At 34.7% G+C, this 22,331-nt stretch overlaps 1 protein-coding gene across 1 annotated transcript in view; it reads right to left on the bottom strand.

The window, feature by feature from the left end:
* Nucleotides 1-22,331, bottom strand: part of BCAS3 (BCAS3 microtubule associated cell migration factor) — an 881,625-nt gene that overhangs the window by 761,330 nt on the left and 97,964 nt on the right. The window contains exon 6 of the mRNA XM_044671669.1: nucleotides 5,176-5,248. Within this exon, the coding sequence (XP_044527604.1) occupies nucleotides 5,176-5,248 (73 nt within the window). The remainder of the gene's footprint in view (nucleotides 1-5,175; nucleotides 5,249-22,331) is intronic.

Here is a 22,331-nt window from a genome sequence, read left to right as displayed (position 1 = left end):
TTTAAGACTCTTAACTTCGGTGTATTGTCTCATAGGTAGAAGAGTGGCAAGGGTGGGCAATGGGGGTCAAGTGACCTGCCCAGGGTCACACAGCTGGGAAGTGGCTGAGGCCGGGTTTGAACCTAGGATCTCCTGTCTCCAGGCCTGACTCTCACTCCACTGAGCTACCCAACTGCCCCCCAATACTTGATTTTTTAAATGAAAATTTTTTAAAAATGAAAGCATGATTTGGAATTCACCCAAAAAGTATAATATATGAACAAAGAATAAAAGAACATTAAAGAAAACATAACAGCAAAAGAGACAAAATGAAACAGTAATACAGAATTGGCTCTGCAGCCAGGGGAACTGGCTTCTTGGAGTCATAGAAGAGAGTTGAGTAAAAAGTGGACACCAAAGGTGAATAAGCAGCCTTGAAAAGTCATGCTGTATGTGATGATTGGATGAAGGAACTGGAGTAATGTAGTCTGAAGATTTACAGGGGACATGACAGAGGTCATTAAGTAGATCTGGAGGGTCATCATAAGAGAAATATTAGACTTGTTCTGCCTGAAACTAGAGGATAAAATTTGGAGCAATGCATAATACAAAGAGGAAAACAGTGTAGGTAAATTCAAAAATACTAATTAATAAAGCTATGCAAAAGTGAAATATCCTTCCTTAAGAAGGAGTTTAAATGCCTCACCTGGAATTTTTATGGAAAGACTGGATGACCATTTGTCATTTATGATGTAAAGAGTTATCCTGTTCAGGTTTAAGGCTAAGATGGCCTCTAAGGTAGCTTTTCCAACGAGACTCAGAAACTTTATGATTCATACAAAGGATTCAAAGTAATTGAAAAGTGGGATTAGGAGAACATCATATATATTGATGAACAAAGACTACTTAAAAGAGTATCAAAATTGTGAAAGTAGGCAAAAGAGAGGTCCAAATAGAACAAAAAAGATCACTGTTAAAATTTAAGTATTTTTTTTATTTGAAAAAACTAAGGTCTTATTTGGGGTTTTCTTCCTTAGTTATTTATTTAATTGCTGATATTTCCAAAGAAATATTAAGTTCATAAAAAGGAAATAAAGCAGTCTTCAAAAAGTGAAAACTATTAAAACTTTGTGAAAAAATATTCAAATTACTAATAATAAAAGAAATGCGAATCAAAATAATTCTGAGGTTTCACCACCTATCAAGCAAATAGGTGAAGATCACAAAAGGATGGGAATAGTCATTGTTGGGAGGGGGGTATATAGAAAGACAGGAAAACCAACCCATTGTTGGTTAAGCTGTGAATTAGTACTGCAAAAAAAAGCAAACTGGTATTATGCATAGAAAGTACCTAAAATATTCATATTCTTTGATCCAAATATTCCACTGCTAGATATATACTCTGTCCCTTCAGGTCACTGACAAAGCAAAAGGCCCCATGTATATCACAATATTTATAATAGGACTTTTGGAGTGGGAAAGAACTGAAAACAAACTAGATGCCTACGAATTTGGGAATGCCTAAACAAACTGAGGTACATGAATGTAATGGGATATTACAGTTCTGTAAGAAAAAACAAATATAACTAATACAAAGAAGCATAGAAAAATTTACATTAAAATATACAGAGTAAAATAATGAGAGCTAAGAAATCAATATGGAGTTTGAGCCTAAGAAAGAGATAAGAAGACACCTCTCTCCATTGTTCTCTTTTGTTTTTATTTATTTGAGGTTTTATTCTGGGGGGGAAGAAGGGTCTGGGGGAAGAGAAGCAGTAGGGCACACCTGGATAGTGATGTTGCATATAAGTATTTTGACAGTTTATCAGATTTGTTAATTTTTTTCTCTTCTTCAGCTTTATCTTTTTTTTAAGTATTTGTTATAAGAAATGTTCCTCTAAGAAAGCCAAGAATAGAGAGGAAATTTAGGAATATAAAACAAAAGATAGCAAAAACATTTTACTTTTTAAAAATCTTAACTATAGTCCCAACCATGCACAACAAATATTCACTAACAGTAATTCTGGGCATTTAGGGAAAATGGTGTGATGGCACAGAAAGTCACCAAGGCCTATAAAACCCCTTAATAACAAGCAACAACTGCATATATATTTTTGTTAAAAGTTGATGTTCAGGGCAACATATCATACCACTCTTTCCCCTCTCAGGCCTCAATTATTTTCTATATACATTAGGATATCTATATCAGTTCCAAGATATCCTAACCCCACTTCCCACAAGAAAAAAAGATTAAAAAAGTGAAAATGAAAACTGTGAAAGTGAAAGCAGAAGAAAGGAGGGGCAGACAAATGCATCAGCACCTCCATGTGCCAGGAACTGAAACTGCAGGCAGAACCTGATCATTTCTCCATTTCCCTCCCTACATTCACTGCAAATAACTGAATGGAAAGACATGCTACTCCCAATTTAAAAAACATAACAGGAAAGAAATGATAATAGCTTGCAGTTTTTTTATTTGCACTATTCTACTACAAGGTTATGAATCCCTGTTTTGGTTAAAGAGAGCCAATATAACCATTACCACTCTACAGAGTCAAGTGATTTAATTAGTACTGCTGGAATCAACTCCAACATAAAAATTCAGAGCTGTCAAGCCACTGCACTTGCTCAGTGAAATGAAAGAAAAGCCCTAATTTACATTACATTAAAAAGATTTTTGTGGTAGCAAAAAATTAGAAATAAGTGCCATTGACAAGAAAAACAAAGACAAACATTTCTCTCCACCTCCTTGGAAGAAGTAGGGAGTCAATGGGTGCAGAACCTTGCAAGTAATGTCAGAATTACTGGCTTATTGAACTTATGGAATGTGTTTATCTTGTTCTTTTTTCTTTTATTTTTAAAGTATTTTCTCTAAGAGGGGCCAGGAATAGAAATTGAAGTGATATACAAACAAAATACTGCATTTAAAATTTATTTGTTCTATGATCATGGAAATGAATGAAAACTCCATAGTTATATACTGCAATGGACAGTATAACAAAACTTTTTGCACAAACAAAAGTTACCAAGATGAGAAGGTAAACAAGAAAATGGTAAAAAATTTTATAACAAATTTATCTAATAAGGATTTCATTTCATAAATATATAGTGTGAAGATAGGATTAACTCTCCCCTTGTCTATTTTTTAGCTAAACAAATCAAGAACTCAAAGCACCCCTACTTAACACTATGTATGAGTCACTTGCTAGAATGAGTTACAATTCCAGAGACCAGTGCCCCACCTTTGGGCAGGGCTAGGCAAATAGAAAGACTGCACCTAGTTCCCTTAAAGTGGGAAAGGACAGGAAGTGACATGGAAAAATGACTATAAAAAGTCCTGAACTTGCAGTCCAAGAAACTCCTCCTTTGGAGTTCGTCTTTGGAGACTCTGTGTTGGTGAGCTGGATTGAAGGAGTAGACTCTTTCCCTGGATCTTGTATTGGCTTGCTGGGTGAGTAACTGGTCTTCCTTTCCAGGCTTTTGGAGAGATTGGTTCTAGAAATTCCTGCCTTGGCTTTGGTGGAGGCTGCTTTGTTAGAACTCTGGCTGAAGATACTACCAGGACTTCTGGTTGAGGAGTACCAGGAAAATCCATGTGGAAAGTCTTGGGGAAAGGCTGCTGGGGCTGAGCCAGGCTTCTCAGGAGAAGAATTGGTAGGCTTATAAGAATTTGTCTCTTTATCTACATTTTTCCACTTTTACTCTTTCCACCTCTTTGTAAATAAAGCTGCTAAAAGTCATTTTGACTTAAGCTGTAATATTTTTAAATCAGAGACCACAATATTACTCTAGAACAGTGATTCCAAAAGTGGGCTCCACCGCCCCCTGGTGGGTGCTGCAGCGATCTAGGAGGGCGGTGATGGCCACAGGTGCACTTATCTTTCCTATTAATTGCTATTAAAATTTTTAAAAATTAATTTCCAGGGGGTTAAGTAATATTTTTTCTGGAAAGGGGGCAGTAGGCCAAAAAGGTTTGGGAACCACTGCTCTAGAACTTTCACATTGAGCATAAAACCTAAATTTTAAATTCTTACAATAGAAAACTAAGATAAATTTATAAGAATACAAGCCATTCCCCTGTTGACAAATGGACAATACATATGAACCAGTAGTTTTCAGATGAAGAAATAAAAGCCTATCAATAATTATATGAAAAAAAGTTTCAAATTACTCTTGATTAGAGAAATGCAAATTGTAACAACTCTGAGGTACCACTTCACACTTAACAGACTGACCAATATGAGAGTTTAATGATAAATGTTGAAGGAAATGTGGCAAAACTGGGACACTAATGCATTGCTAGTGGACGTGTGAACTGATCCAACCACTCTGAAGGTAAATTTAGAACTATATCAAAAGGGCTATAAAATTGTACATACCCTTTAATCCAGTAATACCACTACTAAGTCTATATCCCAAAGAGATTTTAAAAGGGGGGGGCCTAATTGTACAAAAATATTTATAGCAGCTCTCTTTCTGTGGTGGCAAAGAAATGTAAATTAAAAGGGTAGCCATCAACTGGGGAATGGCTGAGCAAATTGTGGCATATTAAGAAATGATGAACAGAATGATCTCAAAAAAAAAAGCAGGAAAGAGCTATATTAATTGATGTAACCTGAAATAAACATAACCAGGAGAACACTAAATAGAATAACAGCAATATTGAGGAATGATCAACATCTAAAGACTTAGCAACACTCAACAATACAATGATCCAGGACAATTCCATAGGATTTATGACAAAGAATGCTTATCCAACTCCAAAGAAATAACTGTTGGAGTTAAAATGCCAATCAAAGCATATCATTTTTCACTTTAGTATAGAGTAGTGCTTTTATTTTGGGGTTTTGGTTTTATGTATTTTCTTAAAATGAAGAACAATATGGAGAGAGGTTTTGCATGATAAAAAATATATAATCTCAGATGAAATTGCTCACCATCTTCAGGTAAAGGGAGAGAAGAGGAAAACGGAGATAATTGAGATCTTGAGAAAAGGAAAATGGAGATAATTGAGATCTTATAACTTCAGAAAATGTATGTGGAAAAATGTTATTACACATAATTGGTAAAAGAAAATATCTTTTAAAATTAAAAAATAATGCCAATAGCAGGCACTTAAAAATATTCAACTGATTAATTTTTTAAAATAAAGTATAAAAAAGTAACTAAAAAAATTTTTTTAACATCTTTCCTTACCCAGAAGATCCAATGCTCTTACAAACACCAAGCAAAGGTCTCTTCTCAGCAAAGCTGTCACACTTCTGTGAATCTGTTAGGAAGTATATAAAAGGCTGAAGTTAGACATATACTTGTGCATTTTCTCTTTTTATCATCTCTAAATTTTTCCTGTTACAAATGATAATAAGGCATATTAATTACAAATTTATGCATTTTGTGTGAAATCAAGAAAGACTAAATTTTTTCCAGAAAAAGCAAGCACCCAGGTCTATTGGGAACTGAGGCTTTGCTTGGCTAAGTCTTACAAGAACTCCTGTTTTGAACCCACTGACATTGATCGACCTGTATCCAGACTGTGAATCCTCTGATTCTTCTGAACCTAAACATTTAGGCATCCAAACCATCCTTAGATATCTGGGTATCCCAGGCCCGGGAGAGATCCGGGAAGTGGGCAGAAGAAGAAGAGGGTAGAAAGGGTGGTTCCTAAAGGCTGTAGAAGGGCATAACATCTGGCAAGAAGAAGGAACTGAGAGACATCATCCAACAGCTTGCTTGCTCTGGTTTGGCTGTGGCCAGGCTAAGCCAGAGGAGCTGAAGAACAAGCCAGAATCATTAACCAGCCTACAGTCCTGAGGGATTAGTATTGTCAAAAGATTAGTGTTAGGGTTTCCTATTCCTCTTCCCATTTCCTAAACATTCCTTCCTTGAAATATATATAAACGCATCAAGTACCTTCCTGGAGTGGTTGTATCATCACTTCTCTGGGGAGGGAGCAAATGCAGTCAGATAAATGTGTCCAAGGCTAACAGAGCCCAATACCCACTATTGATCAACCCCAGGTGGGACCTGAAAGGAATACCCATCCACTAACCTGAGGGATCCTGCCTGGGCACTGTTTTAAAGGAGAGAGTTGTTACAACATCTAGCTAGGTGGCAAGACTCAGGTGATCTTGCACTAACCACATATCTAAACAACCACTATTGTCACCAAATTAATACTGGTAGTATCTAGTTTACCCTCTTCTTTATAACAATATGCATGTACTAGATCTTCTTCAGGGATTTAATTACATGCTTTTCTCTCTAGTGACTATGATCCATGTTTCTCATTCCTTCTCTCCTCATTTCCCCAGATGTCTTAAGTTAAATCTTGTCCTTTCCTTTGTATGAGTTAAACTGTGCCAAATAAAGAATAAAGATAACAATACATACCACTGCCTATTCTAGGGAATCCTATTTCACATCAGAAATGGACTAGAATATGTCATCTTCTCATTCTAAAACCCCTGTGTCCCCAATAGGACAAATAATTTACCCCCTTTAATAGACAACAAAACTAAGCAGACAGGATAAATAGCAGGCTAAAAGTTGTTGGGAGTTATAAAAATAGCTATAACTTTTACTTAGGACCTCTGGAAGGGAGGAAGGAAGGGAGGGAGGGAAAGAGGGAGGGAGGAAGGAAGGAAGGAAGGAAGGAAGAAAAGAAGGAAGGAAGGAAGGAAGGGAGGAAGGAAGGAAGGAAGGAAGGAAGGAAGGAAGGAAAAATGATGACGATGACAGGAAGGGAAGGGAAAACCAAAAAAAAAAAAAAATCCCACAACATCTTAGTCTTAAAGGATACTGAAACAAATGGTTAGTTCTACCCAATGAATCAAGTAGAAGAACACCATACTCAGAGCAAGGATAAAGAAGATGTATGAACGGTATGGTCTACGCAGCCTACTGAGAAGTCGCACATTCAAGCAATAATACAGTATCTGACAGAATCAAAGTATCACAGAGCTAGAGCTGGATGGCAATCTAGATCAGCAGGCTCATTTTATAGATGAGGAAAGTGAAAGGCAGGAAGTTTAAGTGAATTGTGTAATATCTAAAAGAGAGTTTCCTGGGAGAATCTGAAATCAGATTCTCTGACTCTGGGAGTCAGGGCTCTTTATCGAATGCCATACTGCCGCCTTATGGAGTAACACAGCTTCCAACTTTCAAAGGAAAAGACAATACAAAGGTGGCTATTAAGGAAGAAAAATTTCACATCCAATGGGCACAACTCTATACCTTATATGTATATAAAGGATACACAGTTTTTCAAAATGAATAGAGCTTCCAGGAATCTCCTTGCATAAAAGTTCTATTATTGATACAATCATTATATTAGTATTTCTTATTGCAACAATGTAATGTGAAAAAATAAAAATTGAAAGATGCAAAATTACAAAAAATAGGCATAGTTAAAAAGAATAGAGATGGGAAGACACCCCTCCATGCCACTCTTCTGCAAAGGTGAAAAGTCTATGAGGGTAATATACCAAATACATGTTGATGATTTTTTGATGTAGTGAACACTGTTATTAATTTTTTTCCTCTTCTTTTTCTTTTTCAATTTTCAGTATTTAAAAACACTATTTGTTATATGAGATGGCTCATTGCGAATAATAAACTGATAAATTATGGTGGCAAAAACAAATAAAAACTTACTTTAAAAAAAAAACTTTTTAAAACTACTGTATGGATTGAGAAACAATGAGTCTGCTTTATAAATCAATGGTGCTTTTAACCTAGGAAAGAATCTGAAATATAGTTGTTCGAACCTTAATTTACAATGGATTTTATGCTAATACCCTTTCCAAAACAATTTTACCAGATGCCATAATTAATGATATCAGCTTTAACCCAACTCTGTTAAGAATGAATAAATTTAACACAAAGACAGTATTCAAGTTACTAATTAATTGTGACAAAAATTCATCTGTACAATTCTAACTCTTCACTCGTACATATTTGGGTAATTGCAATATTAATTTTGCTCACATCAATAACTTTATATTCAATAGGAAGTTTACATATAATTTGAAAGTGCATTTTCCTTGTATCTCTCCTTCTGACCTTTAACAGATCTCTATATTTTGCAATTGTAGTAAACACAGTGATCTGAAATTTTAATAAATAAAATATCTCTGGTCTGAAAAAGTAGAAATCACTAAGTTAGGATTGATATATATATATATATGTATGTATATGTATACACACAAACATATAAATAGACACACATTCCATTTGTTTCTGCTTATCTATTACAGTACACTAGTCTGGTATCTCTAAGTAGACCACATTTACTTTAGTGATAAAAGATATACTAATAAGATATCATTTAATAAATTAATGTAGTTAAAAGTTCTATACACTTCACAGTAAAGATCATACTTAAACACAACAGGAAACAAATCTAGAAACCTCTAAAAGCAGGAAAATTGACGAGTAGAGACATGGCACAGGAAAATGAAAATAATGAAAACCATTTAAAATACAAACTACCCATATATTATATTTTAAGGAAAATGTATTAAGAGCATGCTTCACACTATCTTATGATCAATTCAGAAATTGGAAGACAATGCATCAAAATCTTGATATGCATACAATAAGTTAATTTTCTGGCAGTCTGAATATTAATACATTAGAAAAATCATTACTATGGGGACTTTGAAATCTCATAGACATGGTAGCTATTAACCTGATTTTTCATGCAATACAAACAGCAACATGTGCCACAATGCCTAATGGAGTCACAACCCTCTGTATAATTCCAGGGAAAATGTAATCCTCCAAGTTGTGGAGGATTAATTTTTTTTATATATAAAATGGTGTGTTTATTCACATATGGGATAGAATGACGTTACACACACCTGCTCTACCCAGTGTTTAACTGAATGAAGTATGATGATGAAAATGAAAAACTGCTAGCTAAATCCATCAAATGTAAAAAGTATAACAATCCTGTCACAAAGTCCTTTTCTTAAACTCCTTTTATTCTAAACCTTTTTAATTCTGTCCTATAACACTCTAACATTTATAAAAAGCTGAAAATCCTGATAAATCACACAATTAGAGTAATGAAAATGGAACTGCCTACCAATAAGATGCCACCTCCTACCATTTCACTTAGCTAAATGGTTTTTTTAATTCAAAACCATTCAAATTCAAAACCAGACTAGGAAATGTCAAATAACACCCTGGCCCTACCAACCTGAACTTGCTTGAATGAACTTTTATAGAGCCCTGAAACAACAGGAATCTGCCTCAGAAATCAGCTTTACACATTCATATGCCACTCTCTAACCACTGTTAAAACATTGAGATAGGAACTAACCCAAACCCTTGAATCTCTAGCACTTAGTAAGAACTTAATAAATGCCTGCTGAATTATTACAGTCGAGGAAGCAAAAGTACAAAACTACTCAGAAAAGAAATTAAAAAACAGATTCTATTGTCTTAAAGTTCCCTTTTTCAATAGCTTCAAAATTGAGCCACCACAAATAAGGGCATGGTCTCAAAAAACAATCTTCCTTATAATTCTAACTCCTGAAGTCCCACTTTATGAAATTAAACTCTAAATCTTAAACATATTCTCTTACCCAAGGTACTACGTATGTGCAATGTAACTAATTCCGGTAGTGTGTGATTTCTTTCTACACAGAAGATACATGTACACATATACACAAATAGTGGGTATTTCTCACTATGTATATTCTCACTATATTTCTCATGTATTTTTCACAGGCTTCAGAGTTTCAGTCTCTTAGCTTTGGATGGTAAAAGACAATTATTCAGAACCTCTCTCCATTGTGCATAGTTTTAAATGTACTTTAAGCCCACTGCGTCCAAAAAAATTATCTATATTTTAGAAATGACAAATTCATTGAAAAGAACTATAAGAGATCTCAGAGGACAACTAATCCAATAACCTCAATTTCTACAAAAGAGGAAAAACATTCCTAGATTAGTCATATAGAAAATAAGAAAATTGGCTAGTCTAAGACTCTTCAATTTTAATAATACTAAACTTGATCTCAAAAGTGGCAAGGGGAATTTATTTTCACATAATCTAAAAGGAATTCATATGAAATATCCCAAGTTCCGTTGTTCTTCAATTAAAAAAAATTTGAGTGTTGAAAACACAAAATGAAACAAACAATACAGCAGATGTTTTCAAGTTTACTACCCTACATTGCACAGAAGATATGAAGACAGAGACAAGTGTGTCAAAGACAATTTTATTTCATTTTTTAAAAAAAGTTTATAGAAATCTTTTATTATGATATTGATTTCCACTGGATTGACATTTATGTGATAATTCTTGCTGGATATATATTTCATTGCAGCAACACAACAGCTATAAGACAGGAAGATAATATTTTTCCAGGTCAGAATATATATAAAAACACCATTAACTAGAAACCAGAACTGTCATAAAATACAATTACAAAGGTACCAATTAACAATAAAAACAAGAGGGAATTTTGATTGTCTCTGACTATTCCTATTCCTTAAAGATGAAAAATGCTTTTAAACACATAAATGAGATCAATTTTGACTTTCCTTTGGATGTTCCTCCTTAATCATACCCAAATACACATTCCTAAGAATCAATGAATGTACATTTTATAAAGTACCAAGTTGCCAGAAACCTGCCAAGTGCTTAAGTTACAAAAATAGGAATTATACTGTCACTGTCCTCAAGGAGCTCATATAGGGAGAGGCAACATGTACACATATAAGTTTATGTAAAATGAGTACAAACAGTAGGATCCAATATAAGTGAGAGGTGGAGAGGAAACTGTAACAAATGGGGAAAGAGATAATCAAGAAAGGTCTCATGCAGAAAGTGGAGCTTGAAGCCTTCCTGAAAAAGGTTTTTTCAAAGGGTTTCTAAGAGACAAGGAAGGGAAGGAAGTTCATTACAAGAATGGGAAGATAGCTGGTGAAAAGGCTCAGGGACAAAAGATGGAATGCCATATGTTTAGAATAGCAAGCAAGGTTTCTTTGACTGGACAGAAGAGCATGCAAAGGGGGACATGTATAGTAAGAATGGAATGATAGGTTAGAATCAGAGTATAAAGGGCTTTCAATGCTAAATCCCTTTAAACTTTACCCCAGAGAGAACCACTGGAGTTTAGTGGGCACAGTAATGACTTAGGTAATCTGAAGCTTTAGGAAAGTCACTTTAGCAGCTATGAATTGGCAGATAAACTGGAGGGGGCTGAAATTTAGAATCAGAAAAAGTAAATAATATGGAAGTGACTCACTGAAAAGCCAAATTTTGTTTGTTTGTAGTAGTTTGTTTATAGTAACACATAAACTCTCTCTGTCTATGGCACTTCTACACATTCGTGTAATTTTCCTTCCTCCCTTAAGACCTCATCCTTCTCCTCTGGGACATGCACTCTTGTTTCATTTACACTCTCTACACTACGAACCTGTTCTAAAAAAAAATAAAAATCTTGTAAAATCAGACACACGGGGGGAAAAGTAGCTAAAATTGCTGCAGATACTATGACTGCATTGAAATCATTTGCATTTTGACAGGGACAATATTTAAATCAAAGAAATGAAACATTCAAGAATCACAGGATTTGGGTAGAATCTCCTCAAATACCCTATTAATAATACAGTATAATTCCACTTACTCTAGCTTATTATAAAAACCAATCCTGGGTTAGCAATGGGTATCACATGAAAACTGCCGATGAAACCTAATTAGATGAAAGTACAGAAGAATGTCAGTTTCTAAAAATCCAAGAACTGGAGTTTATTTATACTCTTGTCCTTAAACTTAAGTGCTTCACTGGGTGTTAGATATTTTAGGCACAATGCCCTCCAGGAACCAGTTAGTGGGTTTCATCTCCAATGCACTCTTGAAATGGCTTGCTTGTAGTAAGAGGAGAGTTTAAAGAACAATTTCATAGAGCAATTCAGATAGAAGCCCCTGTCCAGTTACAGTAAACACAATTTTGAGATACAATTTATGTTAACTTGAAATACTAACCAAAGGTTTTTTTGTACCTTATTCCAGAATCTAATTACATAGGAACTGAAACAAGACATATGGTAAAAATTTCCAGAGCATTTTCTGCAGTTTAGAAACTCCTTTATGAAGTAGGGCATATTTTGGTAGTAAAATAAAGATGTAGGGATGACCCAGAACTTTGAGTTCATGAAATCCATAGAAGACTTATTTTTCCTAAAATATACTTAATAATAAATACTTTATTGAGATCACCTTATAAATCTCACTTCCTGAAAAAAAATTGCAGTTCATTTTTTTTCTTTGGCCATGTATATTCACATTTATTCAACTGAAACAATTCAACTCTCACTGGTTGCTGTCATTAAGCATTGAAAAGTTTCAACCTGACCTACCAATGTCTTTCCCTCTTAAGTTACCTTACACTCACTTTACTAGAGATATTTTTAGTATATACTGATTTATATACATTTGTCCCCCATTAGAATGTAAGTCACTTGAAGTCAGGGATAGTTTTTGTTTTCTCTTTGTACCTCTAGCATTTCACATGCATTAAGGGCTTAATAAGTGCGGGACTAAATAATAGGATTATGGTCTTATGCTATGAAGAACAGCTGCCAGAAATTTACAAGCTGAAGAATAGCTAGAAATGTGCTTTAAATAAAATTGTAAATCTTAGTGGTCCAATATTTAGGCCACATAACAATCCCATCCCTAAATTGTTTGAAAAAAAAAAAGACCTCTTTTAAAAACTGAATATTTAGAATCCTTTTAATATATTAGATACTTTGTGAGGTTAGAAATTGTAATCTGTCTTTACTGCATTATCTAATTTAGTTTTATGACTATATTCCAAATGTGTTTGAATTTCCATGGCTTTTTCTAAAATACTTCTAGTATTTCAAAGGAAAAAATTTTTACATTAAAATAATTAATACTTATATCAATTCTAAAACAGAAGGTAAGTGAAGGAGGGAGAAAGGAGGGGAGGAGGAAGGTAGGGAGGGAGGGAGGGATGGAGGGTCCACTATATTTCATGTATAATTGTGCATCATACTTCTCTTGCATTTTGACTCCCTTGACTTCTGTCTGTCTCAGTTTACTCAACTATAAAATAGAGATAAGAGTACCTACATTCCAAGAGTTGTTATGATTAAATAAGGTATTTGTAAAGTGTTTATCACAGTATCTAGTGCATGGTAAATATTATATAAATATTAATTATCATCATCATTATTAAGAAATGGCTGGAGCTCCATCTCAAGTAAATGAGATTAAATGACAAAAAAAGAAAACAATGGGAATCTGAAAGTTAGACACTAAGACAGTTCAGTAAGTTATTGTACTAATTTAGAGACTTAAGATGTAGAGTAAAAGAGTAAATTAACTGATTTAACTATTACAAAATAGTATCATGAAAAAGGACCAAAATTGGCTGATATGACAATAAAGAAAAGTGATAAATGTTGGAGGGGATGTGGCAAAATTGGGACACCAATATGTTGTTGATGGAGTTGTGAAGTGATCCAACCATTCCAGAGAGTAATTTGGAACTATTTATGGACCAAAGGATTATATATAACTATGCATACCCTTTAACCTATTTGTACTAAAATATTTATAACACCTCTTTTTGTGGTGACAAAGGGGATGTCTATCATTTGCAGAATGGTAGAATAAATTATGATAAATTATTGTGATTAAATACTATCATGCGATAAGAAATGATGGGCAGAGCCATACAACTGCTGGGTTTGTATCCCAAAGAGATCATAGGGAAAAAGACATGTACAAAAATATTTATAGCCTCTTTCTTTGTGGTGGCAAAAAACTGGAAAACACAGGTATGCCTGTCAATTGGGGAATGGATGAACAAATTGTGGTATCTGTTGGTGGTGACGGAATACTATTGAGCTCAAAGGAATAATGAACTGAAGGAATTCCATGTGGACTGGAAAGACCTCAGGAATTGATACTGAATGAAAGGAGCAGAGCCAGAAGAACATTGTACACAGAGACTGATACACTGTGGCACATTAAATGTGAAGGACTTCTCAACTAGCAACAATGCAATGACTCAGGACAATTCTGAGGGATTTATGGAAAAGATGCTACCCACATTCAGAGGAAGAACTACAAGAGTGGAAATATAGAAGAAAAACAACTGCTTTGAACACTTGGGTTGATGTGGGTCATGATTTGGGATTTAAACTCTAAATGACCACCCTAGTGCAACTATCAATAATATGGAAATAGGTCTTGATCGATGGCACATGAGGAAACCAGTGGAAATGCGAGTCGGCTCCAGAGGGGTCGGGGGAAGAACATGAATCATGTACCAATGGAAAAAAATGTTTTCTAAAAAATAAAAGAAATGATGGGCAGGGTGATTTCAGAAAAACCTGAAAAAACATATGGAAACTGTTACAGGATAAAAAATAAAAAAAAGCAGAACCAAGAGGACATTCTACACAGTAATAGCAATACTATATGTGATCAATTGTGAAAGATTTGGCTATTCACAATAATACAAGGTACAAGGAAAATTCTAAAGGGCTTATGAGAAAGAATGCTATCCACCTCTAGAGAAAGAACTGTTGGAGTTTGAATGCAGATCAAAGCCTACTGTTTTTCACTTCATTTTATTTGTGTTTTTATTTGGGGACTTTAGTTTTATATGAGTATTCACATATAACACTGACCAATACAAAAATGTTTTTCACAATCATATATGTACAATCTAGATCCAATTGTTTACTGTTTTAGGACGGGGAAAAGGAAGGGAGGGAGACTGAGAAGTTGATAATCTCAAAAAAAATATGTTGAAAAGTTATATGTAACTGGATAAATTAAATATTTTTTAAAAATCTAATCAGAAATGGAATAAAACTACATTTTCACTATTTTAAACAAAAAAGGAATAGATATAAAACTTTAAGTAATATCATTTGAATAAGTATATGTATATTTATGCATGTGAGAGAAAGAGAGAGAGAAAGAAGAGGAGATCAGCTAGGTGGCACAGTGGATACAGTACAGTACCTGGAATCAGGAAGATCTCAGTTCAAATCCTTGCTCCAATAGTTAGCTCTTTGATTTAACTTGTGTATCTCAGTTTCTTCATCTACTTCCCAGGATTACAATGAGGATTAAATAAGATAATATTTTAAAGTGCTTTATAAACTTTAAAGCTACTATATAAATGCTACATGTCACAATTATGTTCTTTTTATTATAATAGTATATATTATATTATTCTTAATAGCTAGATATGTTGTGGGGCTCATTAATTGAGATTCAAAGAATTAGAAACCTTTTAAACGTTGATATTTCCTAGCACACAGTGGAAAATTATAGAACAATGAAAATAATAATGGAAAAGAGCATCAAATTTGGAGGGGGGGAAATTTGTGTTCCTATACTAGCTCTACTACTTACTGCCAGTACAATGGTCAGCAATTCAGTCCTGGACCTCAGTTTGCTCGTCAGTAAAAAACGGTGGACCAAGATCCTTTCAAAGTACACCATGTTAACTTTTCGGTTTGTAAGATACCCAATATAGCATGAATGAGCTTTATAAAAAATGACATTGAATGACATTATGAAATATACAAACTATTAACTAAAATCTCAAATGATAATACAAATACAAAATAATACATAATTATTATATAATGATAATATATAATACAAAAATATTCTGAAGGAAGAGAAACATATGGGTTAAAGTAGGTGAAACTATAGCTGAGCTTTGAAGATGGGGCAGAATTTGAAATTAGAAAGAACATTTTTATGTAAGGAAGATACCAGGAATAATGGTATGAAGTGGGGTAAAAATGTAATGATCACAGAATAGCTAAGAGTTGGGCTAAATGGTACAGTTAGGTGGCTCATGGAATTAGGAGCCAGGTGCAGATATGAGAGGTCTTGAGCTCAAATCTGGATTCAGACACTTCCTACCTATGTGTCTGGGCAAGTCACTTAACTCCCATTGCCTAGCCCTTACCACACTTCTGCTTTAGAACCAATATGCAGTATTTGATTCTAAAATGGAAAGTAAGGGCTAGAGGGTAGGGTAAAGCCAAATTATGTAGAGACCTTAAAACAATTCAGTCAAGTCATGTAGAATAGAGGATAATTATGGGAGCTTCAGAAGAATTAAAAATTAAAGCAATCCTTATGAAAATTAGTCTGGCAGCAATATACAACATGAACATCAGCACATCTGCTTGGTTTCAATTGTAGGGAATATCTCAGCTCCTCTAAGATAAACCAATCACCTAAAATCTCATTACCATACACTCAGTTTCTGAACCTCAAAACTTCCTCAAATTTCTTAGTTGACTCTCCCCTCTGCATTAGAGGGCAGGAGAGTAGAACAATAACTCCTCCTGATACCTTTTCTTTATAGAAGCCTCAGAACTTTCCAGGTAACTCATTTCCCAAAAGCATCTCCACTTCTTTCTGACTCTATGGAACATCATGTCCCTGAACCAGGAACTCTTTAGTCTCCCTTCTCATGCTTTTCAGCTTCTTTCTGTATGTTGCCTTCTCCCCATTAGATTGTAAGCTCCTTGAAGGTAAGATCTTACTTTTTCTTATTTGTATCCCCAACACTTAGCATAGTACCTAGAACATATTAGGCACTTAATAAATATTTACTGAGGTAAAAAGAATTGTGAAATGTGTGTGAAATGGTAAGGACCTGCATAAATGAGTACTGTGGCAGTGGCACTGGAATTCAGGAAAGTAAGTGAAATCAAGACGTATTTTTAAGGATGAAATGGTCAATGTTGAAGGAGCTAAGGAAATACTGGCTGAGTAAATCCATTGCTGAAGGGGCTTTACACAACTATTTTGGAAAGCAATATGGAAAATTTCATCAAATGTGACTAAAATGCCCACACACTTTGACCTAGAGGTTATTAGACATATAACCCTGGCAGACCCTTGGTCAGGGGCAGGGGGAAAGGTTCCATATATACCAAATCATTTATAGCAGACCTTTTTCTTCTTTCTCTTATTTTTTTAAATGGTAGCAATGAACTGAAAACAAAGTAAATGCCTATCTATTAGAAAATGTCTAAACACATTGTTGTAAATGAATGAAATGGAATAATATATGTTTTATCTGGAAAAAAACAATAAAGTGAATACAGAGAAGCATCAAAATACTTAGATGAACTGATACAAAGTGAAGCAAGCAAGGAAAACAATATATACAATGACTGTAACAGTGTAAATGGAATAACCAGTAAAAATAATTCAAATGAATTCAAAAGATTGTTGAAATATTACAAAGAAAAAACTTGACCCCAAAGAAGAGACATAAGTAACCTTCATAGTATAAGGGTAATATTAAGAAGTTGGGTCTCATAGCATTAGCTTCATGGATAAAGAGTAGAGTAGCTGTTTGGATCACAAACTGGATTTTTAGAAGAGATCTCAGCCAAAGTTGTCTGGAATGCTGGGAAAAGAGGATTTGAAGGACCAACTGTAACTCTGACAGTTGGCTTTCTCCCTGGAGTGAGAGGAACAAAGCTGTGGTTTATCTCTCTCTACTGCTTTGCCTGGAGATAGAGGAAGAAAACAGATCTTGAAGGATTTTGGTGTTTTCCTGTTACTGATCTAGGGAAACACTAGAATTGAAACTAGTGATTAATCTACTAAGGCTGGTTATTGATTTCATCTTAAGAAGACCACATAAATCCTGTTTGGCTCTAGACTCCAAGTGAACACCTTAGCTCAGTCATTTGACATCTCTGCTCATTATAACTGGAGTTATAGTTAAGAAATTATATTATTATAAGGATATAGTGATAGGTAGTATAGATTAAGGAAAATTTGGTGTTATTTAGGTATCAGGGAGCCAGCCTTAGCTTGGGAAACCAGGATCAAAGTGAATTCTTGCAAATCCAGTGGATTTGGGTGGAGATAGATTCCTATAGCTTAGTAATACTTTTTACATCCTTATATTCTTTTATATCAACATATTTTCAATGAATAGTCTATTTTATATACACAACGACTCCAAAGTGTTCCTTGCACTGAGCCCTGAGGGAAGTTCATATTTGGACTTCACCTCAAAACCACAAACTCTAGGATTAGGATATTTTGTACACCATCTACAAAAGTATCTGATCAGTTTCCACTTTATTTTTACAGTAGATTCTCTGTAAAACTAAGAGTCCCTATGGGTAGTAAACTCAACATATGAAGACCAAGTTTTTTAATTAATGTATTAACGAGTTTTACTAAATTGTTCTCTTTTTTGTTTTTAAATTACTTATAATATTTAAAATATCTTTGTGAGAAGGCAGAGATATTCAGGAGGAATTTAGGTTAGATTAAAACAAAGAACATTGATAAAATTTTATTTTTAATTAATTAGTTAATTTAGAGAATTTTCCCATGGTAACATGATTCATGATTTTTTTATCTCCCCCTTCCCTGAGCTGACAAGCAATTCCATTGGGTTATACATGTATAATTGTTCAAAATCTATTTCCATATTATTCATATTTCCAGTAGAGTGATCTTTTAATGCCCAAACCTCAATCATATCCCCATCAAATCACAAGATCCATAATGTGTTTTTCTTCTGCATTTCTACTCCCACAGTTCTTTCTCTCAATATGTGGATAGCATCATTCTTTCTTGTTAAGTTCCTCTGGATTGTCCTAGATCCTTGTATTGCTACTAGTAGAAAAGTATATAACATTTGATTTGCTACAGTGTTTCAGTTTCTGTATACAATGTTCTTTCTCCTTGTTCTGCTCATTTTGCTCTGAATCAATTCCTGGAGGTCTTTCCAGTTCACACAGAAATCCTCCAGTTCATCATTCCTTTCAGCATAAGAGTATTCCATCACTAGATAAAACAATTTGTTTAGCAATTCCCCAATTGATGGACAGCCCCTCATTTTCTAATTTTTTGCCACCACAAAGAGTGTACCTATAAATATAAATTTTTAAGATAAAAGTATAGGTAGAGTTCTTTTAATTTAATTTCGTCATTTAATTTAAAAATCTATTTTGTTTCCTCAACTCCTCCCACCACTAAAGAGAAAAAAAATGCCTTGTAGCAAAAATGCATACTCAACAAAACACATTGGACATGGACAAAACAAATAGGTCTCAATCTTTATCCTGACTTCATTAGCTCTAGAAGGAAGCACAGAATGCTTTATAATCAATGACCAATGATTTGATAAAAATTATTAAAGTTTTCAAAATTACTGGTCTTCATAATGTTTTTAATGTATAAATTGTTCTCCTGGTTCTGCTCACTTTACATCATTTCCTACATGGCATTTCAGGTTTCTCTGAAACTATCATATATTTATTTCATAAGGTACAATATTACTCTGTATCAATCATATTCCATAATTTGTTCAGCCATCCTCCAACTGATGAGTACCATCTTCATTTCTAGTTCTCTGCCAACAGAAAAAAAAAAGCTACCACAAATATTTCTTTGGATAGTATAGTCTTGTAGTAGGAGAATTGCTGGGCCAAAAAGTTTGCTCAGTTAAGTAACCTTTAATCTCTATTTCCAAACTGCTTCCCAGAGAATTATTACACCAATATACAGATCCACCCAAAACGCCTTAATCTTCCTATTTTCCTGCAATCCCTCCAACACTGATAAGGAAGAATGTGACAGAGACACACAGAGTTGCTTAAATTTGCATTTAATATCACTAATAATTATTAGTGATTCAGAGAATTTTTTGGCCCAGACGGCAACTGATAATTTGGATTTCTTCCTCCTGAAAAAAAAAATAGCCTCTTCCTAACATTTGATCATTTCTCTATTAGAAAATGGTTCTACTACTTATAAAGTTGAAACAATGATCTATACATTTTAGAAATGAGAAAAGAAGAGCTTCTCTTCTAATTTTTTTTGCATTGGTTAGTGGGAAATAACTTTCACTTTTTTAAATTTTAGATATTCTTCTGAGTCATTTGATCAACAAGATGGGGACTAAATATTTTCTTCATTCCTTACAACTTCATAAAGCTCTCCAAAATGGGAATTAAATATTGACAAGAAAGCATTTTAAACTTTCTCCACAGTCTTAGTGCACCAAGAACACAACAGACAACGTAATTCCCTTACCTTCAAAGGCCTCATTCTTCGTTAAAAAAAAGAAATCACAACAGAAATAGATAAATGGAAAAAGACAAGTGAGAAACAGAAAAGATGGAGGTTGACTTTATTTTCGTAGAAAACATGATTTCAGGAAAAAACTCTCCATTCAATTCATTTTAAGCTGCTAGGAAAACTTCAAAGCTATGTGGTAGAAATTAGCTTTATGGGCAGCAAGTTAGCTAAGTGAACACAGAGTGAGGCCTACGGTCAAAAGGTCCTGGGTTCAAATATGACCTCAGACATTTCCTAAATGTGTAACCTTAGCCAAAGTCACTTAACCCCAATTCTCCAGCCCTTACCCCTCTTCTGTCTTAGAACCGATATTTAGTATCAATTTTAAGACAGAAGGAAAGGGTTTTGTTATTGTTTTTTAATGAAATTAAATTTAGACAAACACTATATATCATATTCCACAATAAATTCTGAACAAACAATATGTTAATATTAAATGCTATAAAAATTAAAAGAGAATCAGATGATATAGCGCTCAAATATATGGGTAAGAGAAGTATTCTACACCAAACATGGGATACAGGTGTTCATAAAGATAAAATAGATAACAATGGTTCCAAGAAACTTATACGGTTTTGTACAAATATTAACCTGCCCAGGAAAAGTAGGAAAGTAGTTGAATGAAAAAAAATCTTTGTATCAAAATTTTGCAGATAAGGATTTGGTATCTAATATATATACACAATCAAGATAGTTATATGAGGCAAAATCCATTTTCCAAAAGATAACTGGTCAAGTCGTGTGAACAAATAGGACTCAACGAAATTAGAAATTATTTACAAATAATGAAAGAAAGCTTGAAATCACTAATAATAAGTGCAATCAAAATAACCTTGAGTTTCACCTAAGAAAAGATATGAATAGAGAGTTCCGGGTTAAGATGGCGGCAGAGTAAGAAGCAACTCTTAACCTCTCCTGATCGAAACACACAAAACTCCTCAAGGGGACATAAAAACAAGTCCAGACGAACGGAGGAACCCCAAAACAGGGCACAGCGTGGAAGGTACGTGGAATTGGGACATTTCAATGCTATAAAGGGGTGAAACAGCTCTCACTAAATCGCGGGCTGAGCAACCACCCCACCCCTAACCCCTCCACACACAACACCTATAGCGCAGAAGCCAGCTAAAAAGAAATAGAGCAAGTTTGGGGCACCCATCGAGTCATTGGCATCTCTGGGGCCTGTTCCTGAGAGCAGCAAGATTTAGGACCCCAAAAAGCTAAAGAACGCGCACAAACTCTGAACGCGGGAGCAGAATGCAGAGCACGGATGCAGGGCGCAGAGGGGTGGGTGGAGGCAGACACAGCCACAAGCTAAAGCTCTGAAACCCTGAGTGGGGAACCAGTGCAGACAGGTATACGACTGTGGAAGCAGCACCCTGAGACTTGTAAAGAAACCTCTGGCAGAGGATCAAGCAAGGGGGTCCACCAGGGGGCTTAACCTTGGAAAAACCAGAACTCAGACCTCAGGAGCCAAAATACTGCGGACAGACCCTGAGTGCGAGGATAAACCTGAGAAGCTGCTGGGCTAATAATGGCTACCCAGTCTCAGGAAGTTCAGAAGAGAAAGACTAACAACAAGAAAAAGAAGTCTTTAACACTCAACAACTTTTACACAGCGAAAATCCAGACAACCGAGCAAACAGAGGAGGAGAACAAACAAGCATCCGGACCCTCCTCAAATAAGGAAAACTCCTGACAAGCTATGGAAGAGTTCAAAACTGAGATTTTGAGGAAAATGGAAGAGATCTGGCAAGAAAATAACAGTTTAAAAGGTAGAATCTTGCAATTGGAAAGTGAGGCTGAGAAACCAAGTGAACTGATAAGCAAATTGAACACCAGAAATGACCAGATTGAAAAGGAATACCAGAAGATTATAGCCAAAAACCAGAAGATTATAGCTGAAAACCAAAAGATCATAGCTGAAAACCGAAAGATTATAGCCGAAAACCAATCCCTAAAGGCTAGAACTGAGCAATTAGAACCTAATGATCTCTCAAGACAACAAGAACAAATAAAACAAAGTCAAAAGACTGAAAAAATAGAAGGAAACATGAAATATCTCAATGAGAGAGTGACAGACCAAGAAAACCGGTCTAGAAGAGACAATTTGAGAATAATTGGTCTTCCAGAAAAACCAGAAATTAATAGAAACCTGGACTCCGTACTAACAGAAATTATTCAGCAAAATTGCCCTGAAGTCCTA

The sequence above is a fragment of the Gracilinanus agilis genome, chromosome 4, assembly GCF_016433145.1.
Source record: "Gracilinanus agilis isolate LMUSP501 chromosome 4, AgileGrace, whole genome shotgun sequence".
NCBI classification, from domain to species: Eukaryota; Metazoa; Chordata; class Mammalia; order Didelphimorphia; family Didelphidae; genus Gracilinanus; species Gracilinanus agilis.
Note: the sequence above shows the minus strand (reverse complement) of the source record. Positions and strands in the feature narration are given on the sequence as shown.